Genomic DNA, 17,357 nt, shown 5'->3' on the forward strand with positions numbered 1-17,357 from the left:
GCCAGGTTTCTCCTGGGCATGACATCTTGCACTCACTTGCTTTTTCCGTCTCTACTCAGTGGCTGACAAAGTCGCCCATCTCATGGGTCTCAACTCTGGTGAACTGCAGAAGGGCATCACCAGGCCCCGGGTCAAAGTCGGCAATGAGTTTGTGCAAAAAGGTCAGAACATGGAACAGTGCCAAAACTCCATTGGGGCTCTGGGCAAGGCTGTCTATGACAAGATGTTCAAGTGGTTGGTGGTCAGGATTAACAAGACCTTGGACACCAAGATGCAGAGGCAGTTCTTCATTGGAGTGCTGGACATCGCTGGCTTTGAGATCTTTGAGGTGTGCCTGGCCTTGCATTTGGTTTTTGCTTTGGGGTGGCCGTCCTCCTTATATAAGCTACTTTTTTGCTTATATAAGTCATAAAGTTCTCTTGTTTCTCACCTTGGACCTGGGGCAGACCAATCTCGGTTTGCCACTGGATCTCTGTATTTTGGACTCCAGAAATTTTCAGCTTCATTTGTATGGTGCCAAGTCATAAAGAATGGTGTGAACTTTAAGGATGGGATGAGTGGTGTGCTGAAGCCAGCCTGTACCAGCTAACAAGAGCTGATTGTGAAATTTTCAGGAATTTTGTGAGCCAGTTGACATCATGTTGATAGCTTGAAATTAGCCATGGCTTGAATATTTACACCATGGACATTGGCAAACACTATAAATCAGGGGTTTGGTTTTAAGAAGAGCTGATTTATCAGCTCACCACTAAAAAAAAAAAAAGCTTGTAAACCCCTTGTATTAGTCCATTTTCAAACTGCTATAAAAAACTACCTAGGACTGGGTAATTTATAAAGAAAAGAGGCTTAATTGACTGACAGTTCTGCATGGCTGGGGAGGCCTCAGGAAACTTAAAATCATGGTGAAAAGCAAAGGGGAAGCAGGCACATCTTACATAGTGGCAGGAGACAGAGAGAAAAGGGGGAGGCGCCAAATACTTTTAAACCATCAGATCTCATGAGAACTCCCTTGCTATCATGAGAACAGCATGACGTAAATCTGACCCTGTGATCCAATGTGGGGATTACAATTCGAGATGAGATTTGGGTGGGGACATACAGCCAAACCATATCACCTCTTAAACTCCTTCATTTTACAGATGAGGAGGAGAAAAATTACAGAGAAAGAGACAAACTGCCCTCAGGCATACGGGGGTCAGATCCATAGAGCATTTCGAGTGATTTCCATCCCTGGAAAGAAAATGCTTATTTCTTCAATGATTTCTATTCAGGCTGGGGCCGTGTGCAGTGGCTCACGCCTGTAATCCCAGCACTTTGGGAGGCAAAGGTGGGAGGATCGCTTGAGCCCAGGAGTTTGAGACCAGCCTGGGCAACAGGGTGAGACCTCATCTTTTTTTATTTTTATTTATTTATTTATTTTTTGAGACAGAGTTTCACACTTTTTGCCCAGGCTGGAGTACAATGGTGCCATCTCAGCCCACTGCAACCTCCGCCTCCAGGGTTCAAGTGATTCTCCTGCCTCAGCCTCCCAAGTAGCTGGGATTACAGGCGTGCGCCACCACGCTTGGCTAATTTTGTATTTTTAGTAGAGACGGGGTTTTACCATGATGGCCAGGCTGGAGACCTCATCTCTTTTATATATATATATATTATATAATATGTTATATACATATAATATATATTATATATAATATATACATATAATATATATTATGTTATATATACACATATATAATATATATATTATATATACACATCTATAATATATATTATATTATATATACACATATATAATATATAATATAATATACACATATATTATATATACATATATAATATATATAATATATACATATATTGTATGTATATATAATATATATTTTATATATATATATATATATTTCTGTTTACCATACAGGGCTGAAGTCTGGTTGCCTGGATTTTGGGTCTGAACATCATACTGCGTGGCCCGAGGCATGTGTTAAACCACTTTGTGCCTCTGCCTCTGTAGGGGAGGGAACAGAGAGCTACTTCTCATAGGGTGCTGAATGGCCAGTGTTAGGCACTTAGGGCAGTGCCTGACACTAGTGGGCCCCCTGCAAAGTTTTGCTTTGCTTGTGGTCACTTCATTCAATCCTGAGAGAGGGTCTCTGTGCCTGTGCTGACGCCCCTCTTTCTGCCCTCCTGCCACCACAGTTCAACAGCTTTGAGCAGCTGTGCATCAACTTCACCAACGAGAAGCTGCAGCAGTTCTTCAACCACCACATGTTCGTGCTGGAGCAGGAGGAGTACAAGAGGGAAGGCATCGAGTGGGTCTTCATCGACTTTGGCCTCGACCTGCAGGCCTGCATCGACCTGCTGGAAAAGGTGACTTGCTTCTCAAAGGAGGGGCTTGGAGAGAGGCCAGGGCCAAGGGATGTCACTGGCGCATGCAGGGAGCTGGCACTTGGCTTCAGGGAAGTCAGTGACACCACCGATGACCTTCCTTGGTATGACCTCTAGCTCCCCATCTGCAAAATGGGTACTGAAGTGTTCCCATTTTGTTCGTTGGGCAATGTTCGTTGGGCTATTGCATGCCACCATCCATTGGATCATTACAACCTACTGTATGCGGAGGAGGGGATACTTTTATTACACCCATTTCACAGATGGGAACATTGAGGCACAGAGAAGGGAACTTGCTTGTCCAAGGTCCCACAACCTGTGAGTGGCAGAGTCAGGCTCTGACCCAGGCAATATAATAGTTTCACTTATAACCACAACCACATCCACGTGGAAGGTTTTAGCAAATGGTCCCCTTCAAGAATGTGTGTTGTGGCCAGGCATGGTGGTTCATACCTGTAATCCCAGCAATTTGGGAGGCTGAGGTGGGTGGGTCACCTGAGGTCAGGAGTTTTGAGACCAGCCTGGCCAACATGGTGAAACCTCATCTCTAACACAGAAATTAGCCAGGTGTGGTGGGGGGCACCTGTAATCCCAGCTATTCGGGAGGCTGAGGAAGGAGAATCACTTGAACCTGGAAGGCGGAGGTTGCCGTGAGCCGAGATTGCGCCACTGCACTCCAGCCTGGACAACAGAGCGAGACTCTGTCTCAAAATAAATAAATTAAATTTAAAAAAAGCAGACAGCACAGTGGCATTGACTTCCCCATTTTTCAGAAGGCCAAGCTTGCCAGGGGCCACTGTTTAGGTGGGATTAGCATTTGGGGAGCTATCTGGCCCCTTCAGATCTCAGTCTTCCCTTCTGTTGGACTCAATGAATTCAGCCTCTTTCAAGTCTTAATGGCCATGGTGTTTGATGACAAGGCCATGGAGCACCAGGCACTGTTCCCAGATGTCACTGCACAGAGTCCTGCTTCCTGGATGCCCACGTGGGTGTCTGGAGCATCTCTACACTGGCCCTGGGCTCAGTGCCAGTTTGTCCTCTTTTGGGTCCTGCCACCTCCTCTAACATCACCCTGTTCTCTTCCCTCCCAGCCCATGGGCATCTTCTCCATCTTGGAGGAACAGTGCGTCTTCCCCAAAGCCACCGATGCCACGTTCAAGGCAGCCCTGTACGACAACCACCTGGGCAAGTCCAGCAACTTCCTGAAGCCCAAGGGGGGCAAGAGCAAGGGGCCCGAGGTCCACTTCGAGCTCGTTCACTATGCAGGCACCGTGAGTACTGGCCTCAGGGTCCCTCTGTGTTTCGGGTCCCAGCTGGCTGCCGTCACTGCCGCTGTTGTAGGTACATGCTGACACACCCCTCCAGAGACGTCCCACTTCCACTAGTGCACAACCATGGTATAACAGGGTAATCAGCCAATTGAAATGGGCTCCACTCACACCTCCTCATCACTTCTCCGAGGGAGATACCCATTAGGGAATAGCCATCAGACCTGTCCACGCCACACCCTGCCCAGGCCCATCAGACCTGTCCGGGCCCTTGGTTTGACAGCTGAACTTCAGTCTTGGCCAGAAATGACAACATTTGCAAAAAGAACAAAAAAGAACAAACAACAAAAAAAATTCCACGAGCCCATTAATTACTCCCAACCGATAACCTGGCTCTCTGACAGCTCATAGCCACCAAACCAACAAGGTGACATATATAGAGTGGCTTTTTCACTCATGACAAACGTAGTCCTCGGGAAGTGGGGAAATTAAGTGCAGCCAGGACTCAGGTTGCATTTGCATAATTAATAGGGGAGGTGACGTTCGTCCTGCCAGCTTATGAGAATGCATTTCGTTTCCTTGGGATTTTATTATCGCTGTAAGTGCCAATGCTCCTGTTACCAACAGAGGTTGCTGAGCCTCTGTGGGTTTGACTGCCATGAAACAGCAGCCTTAAGACAGAGCTGTCAGGAAAGTCATGATGGCATTGGGCATCAGGGCCAAGGCTTTATGATACCATCAACCGTAACCGTAATGCCAATTGCTTGTAAAATGGATGTGGCCGATACTTGGAGCAAACAGCAGGCTTGGGACCAAATTGCAGCTCTCCATCCCCTCTTCCCACACTGAACTGAGAAGAGTTTCTTATTTATAGCAATGGAATATTCAAAGTCAAGTGGGACCTGTGCATTTCCAAGAAGGCCCTAAAATAAGGCAGAGATGACAAATGTCTTTGTGCTGCACAGGAGATGGCAAGCCCGGAAGTTCTGGCATCTCCTCTACTTACCTCACTTCTCTGTGCTCAATGGAAGGACCTGAAAGACTCCTTCCTCCTTACCCTTGCCATGGGGACCATGTGGCAAGATGGGAAGCAGAAATTAGTGGATGTCCAAATACCTGGATATATGGAGCCCCCAGTGCTGGATGGATGGAGCCCCCTTTCCACCAGCCAATGACCCTACAGTGATGTAAGACAGTATTCATGCTCCCCTAGCAAGGAGAGACCCTACAGTGTTTCAAGAGGGGCTACATGCTTCCCAGCAAAGAGATTTCTTCATGTAGCTCGGGATTCTACAGCCACGGTCAGTCACTGACAGCAAACCACTGGGCAGAAGAAGACCCAAGGGTCAGGGAGGGTCAGTGTGGCCGGCAGAGTAAGCTGTGCAAGAGAAGGTCACACGGCCCAGGAAAGAGTAGCAGGGGAGTCTGGGTTTATGTGCAAAGCTCAGAGTTGGGGTATCCTAGATGGACAAACTGCAAATGCCCAAGAAGGCAGATGGTGGAGCCTCCAACTCATATGGGGCTTCAGGGGCATCCCAGGACACCAGGAGAGTCATGAGGACAAGAACTGGAGCCCCAGGATGTGGGGGTGAAAGTTGGTCCTGGGAGCTAAGAACGGGAGAGAGCTGTAGGAGGGGCTCTAGCTGTGGCACCTGAAAGGGAGAGGCTGAAATTCAAAGTTACTCACTGGCGTTTGCCCACTCCAGGTGGGCTATAACATCACAGGCTGGCTGGAGAAGAACAAAGACCCCCTGAATGAAACAGTGGTGGGCTTGTTCCAGAAATCGAGTGTGGCAATCCTGGCCCTTCTCTTCAAAGAAGAGGAGGCTCCAGGTAGGACTGACCCCTTGTTGTGTCCAGTCTCCCTGTGCTGATGCCCTTTAGTGGCCAAAATGGAAAGAAGGAACCAAAACTCTTTGATTCAACTCTTGTGGAATGAGTGAGTGAGTAAGTGAGTGAACCGATGAATGAATGAATGAATGAATGAAAAGTGGCTTGAGATAGGCCATGGATGATACTGCAAAAGAGGCAAGCAGAGGCAACATGGGAGCTTCCAATGACTGAACTGATTGCTGGGCACATCTGGCCTCTAGGTGGATGGATACTGCTTTGGAAAAGTTGACACCCAGATGTTCTGTGTTTCTTTTCTGTTTGCCTCTCTCTTGTCAGAAGCAAATGCCAAACTCAGTCCTGCCTCCCTTCCAATAGAGGTCATGTGGCTCATAGAGGAATGCCCTGGTGGATGCTGCCCCATCGGGTTGCCAATTAGTGGGGCCAGAAACACCAGTCTCCCTGGTCTCACCACCAAAGTGCACCTTCTCCCGTGGTCTATGGGTGCTTCTTCCTCCCCAGGAAATGGGAGCAGTTTGTCACCTTGCACCAGAAATCACAAAAGGCTGCACCCTCCCAAAGAGCGCAGCAGCTCTTTTGACAATTACGCTGTAGCCAGCCCGTTTGACCACTTCCTGGTAGATCTCGTTTTCCTCATGTGAGGGTCCCCCTTATCCAGCCCTAAGATAAGCCTTTTTAAGTCCAAAGAATGCACGTGCTTTGCTGCAGAGTGCTTAATGGGGCTGCCTTTCTCCATACTGGGTACTGATGTGAAACGTGCTTGTCCCTTCCTCAGCCGGAAGCAAGAAGCAGAAGAGAGGCTCCTCCTTCATGACAGTCTCCAATTTCTACAGGGTGAGCAGGGGTGCCCCCAACCCTCCCTTTCAATGTTGGGTAGTCTGGCTGCTGCTTCATGGCCAGGGGCAGGATGATTTCATTTTTCTGTCTATGATCGCCTCTTTACCTGGAGGGGTCTGTTTCCTTCTGAAGAGGCCACAGAATCACAGGATCACTGGGCAGAAGAGACCAATTTTTAGATTTAAACCTGGAGAGTAAAGGGATTTGTGCAGCGTGATCACGCGAGATAGCAATGCCCAAGAGCTTGTGTCCTAGAGTTGGCTGGCAGGCCTTGGGCTGGCCACAACTTCCATGAAGTTTGGGCATTTCCTTCCAAAGTGCAGTCTACAAGGAGATGCTGCACAAAGGAAGATGTCAACACTTTTCAAGAATCAGGCTGTCCCAAGGCAGAGTGGGTCACCTCATTGGAAATATCCAAGCAGAGGAAGAGGGAGCATCCATTAGGGAAGTTAACAGTGGACAGGACTTTGCCCACACAGACCCTACGGTTCCTCCTAGTACTGAGATTCTACAACGAACCAGCTCTGAATCTGGAGGGGCCCCACTTCTTGCAAACCACAGCCCCTTGAGCAAGTCATTGGACCTTGAGAGCAGTGCTGCCCAATGGCACTTTCTGCTATGATGAAATGTTCTCTTCTGCACTGCCCAATATGGTAGCCGCTAACCACATGTGGCTGAGCTTTAATTCAGTTTTAAGTGAATAAACTCTAAACAAATACCTCTCCCGCATGCGGGTGTCCTGCAACATCAATGCAAAGTTTCACTCACTTGTTCTTTGTCCTCCAACCCCAGGAGCAGCTGAACAAGCTGATGACCACCCTCCATAGCACCGCACCCCATTTTGTCCGCTGTATTATCCCCAATGAGTTTAAGCAATCGGGTATGTTGTGGGGTCACGGCTGCCTGCTGGAAGTCCTGAGGTTCTGTGAAGTTAGTCTTCATTCCAAATTAAGTCCACCCTTCATCACCAAGGCTGATGGGGGCAAAACAAGGCTCCGAGAGAAACCTCAACAATGGGTCATCCAAGAATCATATTCTAGCTGCTTTATAAAGCAGAATGGTGCCCAACCAGCCAGAAATCAAACTTGGGAGCTTTTGGGCATTGGCCAAATGGTGGGGGGCCTGGGGCCTCTGGGACAGTGACAGGAGAAGACTGGGGATGATGGCACAGATGCTCAGTTCAGCCTCCTTGAGTGGCCAGGACTGGCCTGTCCCACCCCAGAGGGACTCTCCATCTTACACCCTCCCCCTTGGCAGGTGTGATAGACGCCCATCTGATCATGCACCAGCTAGCTTGCAATGGTGTCCTGGAAGGCATCCGTATCTGCAGGAAGGGCTTCCCAAACAGGCTGCAGTACCCGGAGTTCAAACAGAGGTGAGTGATGTCTCCCTGGGTGCAAGGCTCAGATGCCCAGGAGTTCACCATCTGGTAAGTCACATCCCACTGCAGCAGACATGATGGTGCTCTGCCAATACCACCTCACCATCAGTCACTACCTTAGTACACACTGGCCCAAATTTCAGAAGAGATTGGGCATGTTCAGGGTGGTATGGCCATAGACACTGGCCCAAATTTCAACTGCCAGCCCCTGCATTTCTCAGCTGCTGGATGCTGCTTTGCCCCCTCCTTGGCAAGCTGAAAGTCCCGGGAATTAATGCCTTCCTGGAAGGAGCCCTCAATCAGTGACTGAGGAGAACTGGTGTATAAATACCTCAGCTCCCTCACCCTTCTGGTGGCTAAATCTGAGACATTTTCCACACGTGCGCTCAGACAGCAGTGTGTTGGTAAATGTTAAACAAGGGCTCTCCTGGTCCAAAAAAAAAGCCCTGATTGCTAGTGTCTGCCCATTTCCATGATGTAAATACTCCCACTGTGGCTTCCAGTGATCTCAGCAGCATTATGCTCCAGTTGCCTGTTGTGCTAACTGCCTCCATAACATGCCTTTTATTGGCTTTCTTCCCATTCCCCACTCTGCCACCTCCCAGATAAACTACTTGCACTTGAATTCTTATCTCAGGGTCTGCTTCTGGACGAACACTGGGGTAACTAATACTCCCACCTTAGAGATTGTCTTCTTCTACCTCCTCCAACTTCCTAGAACATAGGTCCACAGATTGATGGATCAGGAAAGGTCACTAGAGGTCACCTTATCCAAGCCCCTCTGAAGTCCCCAGTTAGGGACTTGTGTGTCCAAGATCACAAAGGGGGCTGCTCACAGGTCACAATAAAAAAGCTGTTTGCTGATGTCTGGGTCAATGCCCTTTTCTCAACTCCAAGCTCTATCAGGAAGGGATTTTGGCGTCTTCATTTCTAGAAACAGCTCCTCCCTATATCCCCAACCCACACCAGTGTCCACTCCCAAGCTGTAGCCCTTATTCCAAAGCCTCCTATTGATCTCATCTCTCTGCCTCCCTGGGGCATCTGTCAAACAAGTCTAATCCCTGTCCAAAGTCCATCTCAAAGACCAGTGGATAACCACGTGAACATGTTTTATGTGCTGTCAGCTTGGGCACAGTGATGACTGTCAATCATCTCTCTCCTGCCAGGTACCAAGTGCTGAACCCCAACGTGATTCCCCAGGGATTCGTGGACAACAAAAAGGCCTCAGAGCTGCTGCTTGCAGCCATTGACCTAGATGTGAACGAATACAAAATTGGACACACCAAGGTAGGATCTGGTGGGTGGTCTCCCCCTACACACCCCCTCAGCCTTTTTCCAAGAAGGTGGGCTTTGGGGTATGGATTCCACCTGGCCACTTACCAATGGCCTGCTTCGGGCAAGTCTGCCAACTGCTGAGAGCCTCAGTTTCCTGAAAAATCAGGATTGATCATGCCAGTCTCACAGAACTTGGGGAGATCAGAGGCAACATGCATAGAACCCAGCTCAGCTCAGAGGGGAACCTAATCAATGGTAGAATATTTCTTAGAACCCTATGTTTTGTTTTGTTTTATTTGAGACAGGGTCTTCCTGGAGTGCAGTGGCGCAATCATAGCTCATTACAACCTGGAACTCCCAGGCTTAAGTGATCCTCCTGCCTCAGCCTCCCAAGTAGCTGGGACTTAAGGCATACACCATCACACCCAGCTGATTTTTTAAATTATTTGTAGAGATGGGGTCTCACTCTGTTGCCCAGGCTGGTCTCAAACTCCTGGGCTCAAGCAATCCACCTGCCTTGGCCTCCCAAAGTGCTGGGATTACAGGCATAAGCCACCACACCTGGCCTGAGCCCTGAGTTTCCAAGAATAAAAAGGGCCAATCAGAATCAAGGTCATGGATCTGACCCGTGGGGAAGTTTGCTTGGGCGGAGCCTGGACAATGAAGCACTGTAAGCCCAGCTCTGAGCCGGCGGCTGAGACAGGACTGACTCAGACAGAGCAACCTCCTGCTCCTGACTCATGGGGCCTGAGTTGCCCTGGGTCTATCCCATTTCCTGGCCCTGCAGCATCCTGGTGGGATTGTAAAGGCTAGCCAGGCCAGTGGTGCCAGGTGTCCTTCTATAGCCGCCCTGCCCCCCAACAACAGACTGCACCCCAACATGATCGCCCCGTGACACAGGAGATTCACAGGCTTTGCAGTCAGGAGAGTCAGCTCAAAGCCTGCCTCTGTGCCACCTGGAGCAGATCATTTCTCTCTCCAAGTTCTCACGCATGACGCAGGCTTGGCATGGAAGCTTCCAGCATGCCTGTGCCTCTAATGCATCTGGTCACTCAGCAAACACTTATGGTGCGCCTACTGTGTGCCAGGCATGGTTCCAGGCTCTAGGGACACATAGTGAAGAGAACAGAATGAGTCCCTCATTCCCTGGAGCTTGCTTTATAACACTCTGTGTGTGTGGAATTGTAACACTGCCCTAGAACCTGCCGGAACTGTTTGTTTTGGCATCCTTCACAATTAAGATGTGCTGTAAATAGCTAGATTGACTTGCGGGGGACACTTGAGGTTTGGAGACAGGATCATTGAATGCCTGAGCTGGAAAGAATCTTAGAAACCAGCGGGCCCCTCCTTTCCCTGCCCACCCTTGACAGATGGGAAACTTAAGAAAGCCTGGAGAGGGGGTGGAGGTGGCATGCCCAACTTCACAGAACGAGGCGGGACAGAGCTAGTCGGCATAAGGCCCACCGGCGGCGGTTGTGTGGCCGGGGAAGCCGGAGCTGGTATCTCAGAATCTGGCACAGCTCAGAATCTTGTCCGTTTACCACCTGGCCAAACAGACCACATCTTGCTGTTGTACAAGGGTTGCATTAGGCACGTCAGTTCCAGGGGAAGGCCCAGGGCTGCTGGGGATAGTTTTGCTCCCTGAGGACTAGGCAGACTGGCAGCAGGAGCAGAACAAAGAATAGGATGGTTCTGACTGCAAATGGTGTTCCTACGTTTGGAGTTGGCTCAGGTGGGCCCCACCCCCAGCCACATGCTTGTCATGCTTGTTTCAAAGACCAAACCTCAACGCCAATTAATTTTGAAATATCAGGAAATGTTTTAAGACATCAAGCCTGATTTCTGTACTTTGCAATGTCTAGCTCCTCGGGGGTCCTTTTGAGGGGCAAGGAGCATTCTTCCTCATCTTTTGCCCACAGTGGCTCAGTTGGGTGCTGTACTCCCTGGCCCCGTGTGGCATCTTGGGTTCCCGCAGCTCAGAGGTCCCAGGGGCCCTGCAGGCGGCATTCTCTCTGGACAGGAGGGGAGGCCTAGGTCCCCCAAAGGGACAGTGACTTAACCGCAGTCAGACACACAGCACATCCAAGGCAGGCTGAGGCCAGAATGCAGGTCTCTTGGCACCTTCTATCCTTCTAAAACTTTCTATTATGTCCTATTTGAAGTCTGTAAAAAGGTGGTACATTATGAAACATAATAATAAAGCCAGCACCCTGTGAACCCACTGAAAAGCCCAGAATGTCAACCTTTCATGTCTTTCCTCTCCCATCCCCTCCCCACCCCCAGGAGTAACCCTGTCTTGAATTCTGACATGAACCATTCTCTTTTTTTTTTTTTTTTTCTTAAGAGACATGGTCTTGCTCTGTCACCCAGGCTGGAGTGCAGTGACACAATCACAGCTCACTGTGGCTTCAAACTACTGGGCTCAAGCGATTCTTCCACCTCAGCCTCCCGGGTAGCTGGGACTACAGGTGAACACAATTAGCCACCTGGCTAATTTTTATATTTTTTACAGAGATGGGGTCTCACTATGTTGCCAAGGCTGTTCTCCAACTCCTGGGCTCAAGCGATCCTCCCACCTCGGCCTCCCAAAGCATTGGGATTATAGGCATAAGCCACACCACCTGGCACATTTCCTTACCTTTCAAAAATAGCTTTAGCACATATGCCTGCAGGTCGTGCTTGGTTTTGAACTTCATGGAAGTATCATACTTGACACACCCTTCCGTGACATTCCTCCACGACGTGCTTTTATCGCTTTGCCATGTTTCTAAGCTTCATCCTCATTGGTACATGACATTGTCACTGCCATACTGTACTGCAGTGCTGCTGTGAATATCCTTGCTCATGGTCCTGTGCAGGAGTTTCTCTAGAACAAAGTTCTCAACCTTGGCTATACATTAGACTCATCTGGGGAGATATTATTTTTTCTTTTTTTTTTTTTTTTTGAGACGGAGTCTCACTCTGTTACCCAGGCTGGAGTGCAGTGGCACTATCTTGGCTCACTGCAACCTCCGCCTCCCGGGTTTAAGTGATTCTCCTACCTCAGCCTCCTGAGTAACTGGATTACAGGTACCTGCCAGCCCGCCTGGCTAATTTTTTGTATTTTTAATAAAGACGGGGTTTCACCATGTTGGCCAGGCTGGTCTCGAACTCCTGATCTCATGATCCGCCTGCATCAGCCTCCCAAGGCGCTGGGATTACAGGTGTGAGCTATTGTGCCTGGCCTGGGGGGACTTTTAAAACATCAACAGGCAAGGCATGGTGGCTCATGCCTATAATTCCTGCATTTTGGGAGGCTGAGGTAGGAAGATCTCCTGAGTCCAGTAGTTCAAGGCCAGCCTGGGCAACATGACCAGACTTCGTCTCAGAAAAAAAATTTTTTTATTTTTTATTTTTTGAGACAGTGTCTTGCTGTGTCGCCCAGGCTGGAGTGCAGTGGCGTGATCTCGGCTCACTACAAGCTCCGCCTCCCAGGTTCATGCCATTCTCCTGCCTCAGCCTCCTGAGTAGCTAGGACTACAGGCGCCCGCCACCACGCCCGGCTTTTCGTATTTTTAGTAGAGACGGGGTTTCACCGTGTTAGCCAGGATGGTCTCGATCTCCTGACCTCGTGATCCACCTGCCTCAGCCTCCCAAAGTGCTGGGATTACAGGCATGAGCCACCGTGCCCAGCTGAAAAAAATTTTTTTAATTAGCTGGACATGGTGGCATATGCCTGTAATCCCAGCACTTTGGGAGGCTCAGCCTGGATAACATAGTGAGACCCTATCTCTACAATAATAATAATAAATTTAGCCAGGTATGGTGGCATGTGCCTGTAGTCTCAGCTACTCGGGAGACTGAGATGGGAGGATTGCTTAAGCTCGGGAGGTCGAGGCTGCAGTGATCCGTAATCACGCCACTGCACTCCAGCAAAACAAACAAAAACCCTTCTTTGATTTAAAACTCCCCCAAGTGGCTGCCATCAGTGACAGCCAGGCTTTTTCAAAGGCGTGCGGTCTTTCCCCAGGTTTTCTTCCGTGCGGGCATCCTGGCCAAGCTTGAGGACATGAGGGACGATCGTCTGGCCAAGATCATGACGATGCTGCAGTGTCGGCTTCGGGGCTTCCTCATGAGGGTGGAGTTCAAGAAGATGCTGGAACGAAGGTAGCACTCACAAACACCGACAGGAAGGCCCAGAGGAGCCACACGCACTCAGGGCCAGCTCCACTAGCCACGCTGCATGGTGGGCCAGGGGTGGATGCCAATGTCTTGCTGGCACAAAGAACCCTGTGTGGCTGGCCAGGTGCAGTGGCTCATACGTGTAATCCCAGCACTTTAGGAGGCTGAGGCAGGCAGATTACCTGAGGTCAGGAGTTCGAGACTAGCCTGGCCAACATGGTAAAACCCCGTCTCTACAAAAAATACAAAAATTAGCTGGGCATGGTGGTGGGCACCTATAATTCCAGCTACTCGGGAGGTTGAGGCAGGAGAATCGCTTGACCCGGGAGGCAGAGGTTGCAGTGAGCTGATATTGTGCCATTGCACTCTAGCCTGGGCAATAGAAGCAAAACTCTGTCTCAAAAAAAAAAAAAAAGAACCCTGTCTCTCAGAGCTGCCGCAACCAAGTTCACACACCAGGTGGCTTCAAACAACAGGAATTTAAAAAAAATTTTTTACTGATACCTAATAGCTATGCATATTTTGGGTTTTATGTGATAACTTGATACATTCATATAATAAAATCAGGATAACTGGAATATCCATCGCCTTAAATTTTATTTTTGAGGGGGGGATGGGGTCTTGCTCTGTGGCCCAGGCTGGAGTACAGTGGTGCAATCATAGCTCACTGCAGCCTCAACCTCCTGGACTTCAGTGATCCTCCCACCTCAGCCTCTTGAGTAGCTAGGACTACAGGTGCAAAGTACCACACCTGGCTAATTTTTTTTTTTGGTAGAAACAAGGTCTCCCTATGTTGCCCAGGCTCATTTCAAACTCCTGGGCTCAAGCAATCCACCTGCCTCAGCTTCTCAAAGTGTTAGGATTACAGGCGTGAGCCACCGTGCCCGGCCTCTTCCCTCTTTTTATAATGACACCAGTCATTGAGTTAGGGTCCACCTTACTCCAATATGACCACCTCATCTTAACTGTTTACATTTGCTGAGACCCTATTCCCAAACAAGCTTCCTTTCCTAGGTATTGGGGGTTAGGACTTCAACGTATCCTTTCAGAGGACACAGCTTAACCCCTAACAGGAAACAATATAAACCCTCTCTTTATAGTTTCAAGACACTTTCACAGCCTTCCTCTTACTTGATTCACATAATGATGCTGTGAGAGGGGCATGGTAGGGCCAGCACCCCCACTTTAGAGATGTGGAAACTGAGGTCTGAGAGGTTAAGGAACTGGGGCAGGTTCATGCAGAGCCAGGATTAGAACTCAGCAATTCTCACTCTACATCCCTGCCCTTGGAATCATATTTTTCAGCCATCTCCCTAACCTGATAATTTTAAAAGGGCTGGGTCCGGCCAGGTGTGGTAGCTCATACCTGTAATCCCAGCACTTTGAGGAGCCAAGGTGGGAGATCGCTTGAGCTCAGGAGTTTGAGACCAACCTGGGCAACAGGAGATAGGGAGACCCCATCTCTACAAAAAAAAAAAAAAAATTAGCGGGTGGTGGTGCATGCCTGTAGTCCCAGCTACATGGAGGCTGAGGCAGGAGGATCGCTTGAGCCAGGGAGTACAAAGTTCCAGCAAGCCATAATTGCACCATTGCAATCTAGCCTGGGCAACAGAGTGAGACCCTGTCTCAAAAAAAAAAAAAAAAAAAAAAAAAAAAAAAAAAAAAAAAAAAAAAAAAAAAGGTAGGTCCATCCCTGTGAATCACTCTGTTTCTTTGTGGTCATAGAATTAGTAATGAATTCCTGTTCCCATCAGCAGGCCACCTGCAGCCCTGGACTGAAGGCAGGGACACCAGTTAGGGGCTGATGTGAGGGATCTCGGCCTGATTCAGCCCAGGGCCTTGGTGCACAGGAGGTCCTCAATAAATGGCAGTTGAATGAAGCTGCAGGGAACAAGAAATGGGCGGATTCCAGCAACTTTGCAGATCCATGGGAGTTGGAGACTAATGGGTGATTTCTGGTGGAGGAGGGAAAATGCAGGAGTCAATGACTGGTATGTCTCAGCCTTGTGCCATCTAGGAGGGACCTGGTTCCATCAGGTTTCACCTCAGCTCTCTTATCGTGCTGCTAAGCTCTGACCCCAACGTGAGTCTCCCTGCCCCAGACCGCATGGGCAGTGCTGGGCCTTGAGAAAGCACTTTGGTGTCTGGACAAAGTAGATCTGCTGGCTTCTATTCCCAGGCCCCGCCCCTTCCCCAGGGAAGCCAGGTCCCAACACCTTCACTGTAACCCATTCAACCCTGGATTCTTTTCGCAGAATGGGCCTGAAAGTCATTCAGCGGAATGTGCGCAAGTTCCTGCAGCTCCGTTTCTGGGGCTGGTGGAAGCTGTACAACAAGGTAAGGGCCGAGGGCCCAGGCCAGCGAGGACTGCTGCTGCCTGTGGGCTGGGGGAGGGCTCGATCCTGGACAGAGGTGCCCCTCAGGAGTGAGAGGCTGCAAGAACAGTATGAAAATGAGGGCACATTAGAGGCAAAATCTAGCCTCTGTCCAGACAGGGACTAATTCCTCCCTAAGAAAAATCATGAGGCGGGCATAGTGGCTCACACCTGTAATTCCAGCCCTTTGGGAGGCTGAGGCAGGAGGATTGCTTGAGGCCAGGAGTTTGAGACCAGCCTGGGCAACACAGTGAGACCCCATTTCAAAAGAAAAGAAAGGAAGAGAGAGAGAGGAAAGGAAGGGAGAGAGGAAAGGAGAGGAGAGGAGAGCAAGTGTCTTTTTGCCTTCCATCTCATCCCTCAAAATAAAATCCACTTAAGACGGAGAGCGCCATACCACCCCCACCAAAAAAAGTGAGCTTGATTATTGACTCCTTGCCCCTGGGCATGTTGAGGCATCTTCAACTCCAGTGAGCTCTTGGCTTAGAGCTGGAGGAACCTCAGGAAATGATAAGGTCTGATCTCTCATTTCCTGTTCTTCCGAAACAGCAGTGAGTGTGGCACGTGAGTCAGCCAGCTGGTGGGACCCACAGATGTCCCAAGCAGCCAGGCCACCCTCAACCAAGGCAGGAGGCCACCAGCCATGGCACTGCACGTGGGTCCAATCATGCCTGTGCTGGGGCCACCATTAAGAGGGAACACGTCCCTGGGCACCAGAAGAGGGAGTCAGGCACCAGGCAGCTATGTTCAGGAGAAAGGAGGACCCCCAGAGGGTGGGGACAGGCTCTGAGTCATCTCGGGTAGCCCTGAGTCCTCCATAGCTCACAAGAAAGTTTCTTTACACTGCCCATGGGAAAGAACTGGCTAACAATCAGCACCCACCACAAATAGAAAGGGAGGAATAGTAAATTCTGCTTCCCCAAATGTATCCACACATGGGCCAGCCCTGGAGGACCTGGGATTGGAGAGGAATCTAGATGAGCATGTCTCAAAGGCCAGGCATTGCCGGTGCCACCTGGCTTTCCCCACCTGTTCTATGACCCACCTTTCTTTACATTAATTCACTTTTTTTTTTTTTTTTTTTTTTTTGAGATGGAGTCTCACTCTGTCACCTAGGCTGGAGTACAGTGGCACAATCTCGGCTCACTGCAACCTCCGCCTGCCGGGTTCAAGTTATTCTCCTGCCTCAGCCTCCTGAGTATCTGGTATTACAAGCATCTGCCACCACACTCGGCTAATTTTTGTATTTTTAGTAGAGACAGGGTTTTACCACGCTGGCCAGGCTGGTCTCAAACTCCTGACCTCAGGTGATCCGCCTGCCTTGGCTTCCCAAAGTGCTGCTGGGATTATAGACGTGAGTCACTGCACCTGGCCTCACTTTTTTATTTTGGAAAAAAAAAAAAAAAAATTTTTTTTTTGAGACAAAGTCTCACTCTGTTGCCCAGGCTGGAGTGCAGTGGTACAATCATAGCTCGCTGCAGCCTCAAACTCCTGAGCTCAAGCGATTCTTCCACCTCAGCCTCCCAAATAGCTGGGACTATAGGTGTGTGCCACCATGCCCAGCTAATTTTTAGTTTTTGTTTTTGAAGAGACAGGGTCTTGCTATGTTGCCTAAGCTGGTCTCAAACTCCTGGCCTCAAGCAATCCTCCCACCTTGGCCTCCCAAATGGCTGAGATTACAGGTGCACAGTGCCCGCCCAGCTCATTTTTAAATTTTTTGTAGAGAGAGGGTCTTGCTACATTACCCCGGCCAGTCTTGAACTCCTGACCTCAAGTGATCCTCCCCAGCCTCCTGGAATTACAGGTGTGAGCCACTGTGCCCAG

At 49.5% G+C, this 17,357-nt stretch overlaps 1 protein-coding gene across 1 annotated transcript in view; it reads left to right on the forward strand.

Moving 5' to 3' along the window:
• Positions 1-17,357, forward strand: part of LOC116809554 (myosin-16) — a 71,873-nt gene that overhangs the window by 19,273 nt on the left and 35,243 nt on the right. The window contains exons 11-20 of the mRNA XM_032753399.2: positions 60-328; positions 2,197-2,367; positions 3,477-3,656; positions 5,360-5,486; positions 6,280-6,338; positions 7,134-7,221; positions 7,599-7,716; positions 8,889-9,009; positions 13,007-13,143; positions 15,414-15,495. Of these exons, the coding sequence (XP_032609290.1) occupies positions 60-328; positions 2,197-2,367; positions 3,477-3,656; positions 5,360-5,486; positions 6,280-6,338; positions 7,134-7,221; positions 7,599-7,716; positions 8,889-9,009; positions 13,007-13,143; positions 15,414-15,495 (1,352 nt within the window). The remainder of the gene's footprint in view (positions 1-59; positions 329-2,196; positions 2,368-3,476; positions 3,657-5,359; positions 5,487-6,279; positions 6,339-7,133; positions 7,222-7,598; positions 7,717-8,888; positions 9,010-13,006; positions 13,144-15,413; positions 15,496-17,357) is intronic.

The sequence above is a fragment of the Hylobates moloch genome, unplaced genomic scaffold (assembly GCF_009828535.3).
Source record: "Hylobates moloch isolate HMO894 unplaced genomic scaffold, HMol_V3 SCAFFOLD_1, whole genome shotgun sequence".
Lineage (NCBI taxonomy): Eukaryota > Metazoa > Chordata > Mammalia > Primates > Hylobatidae > Hylobates > Hylobates moloch.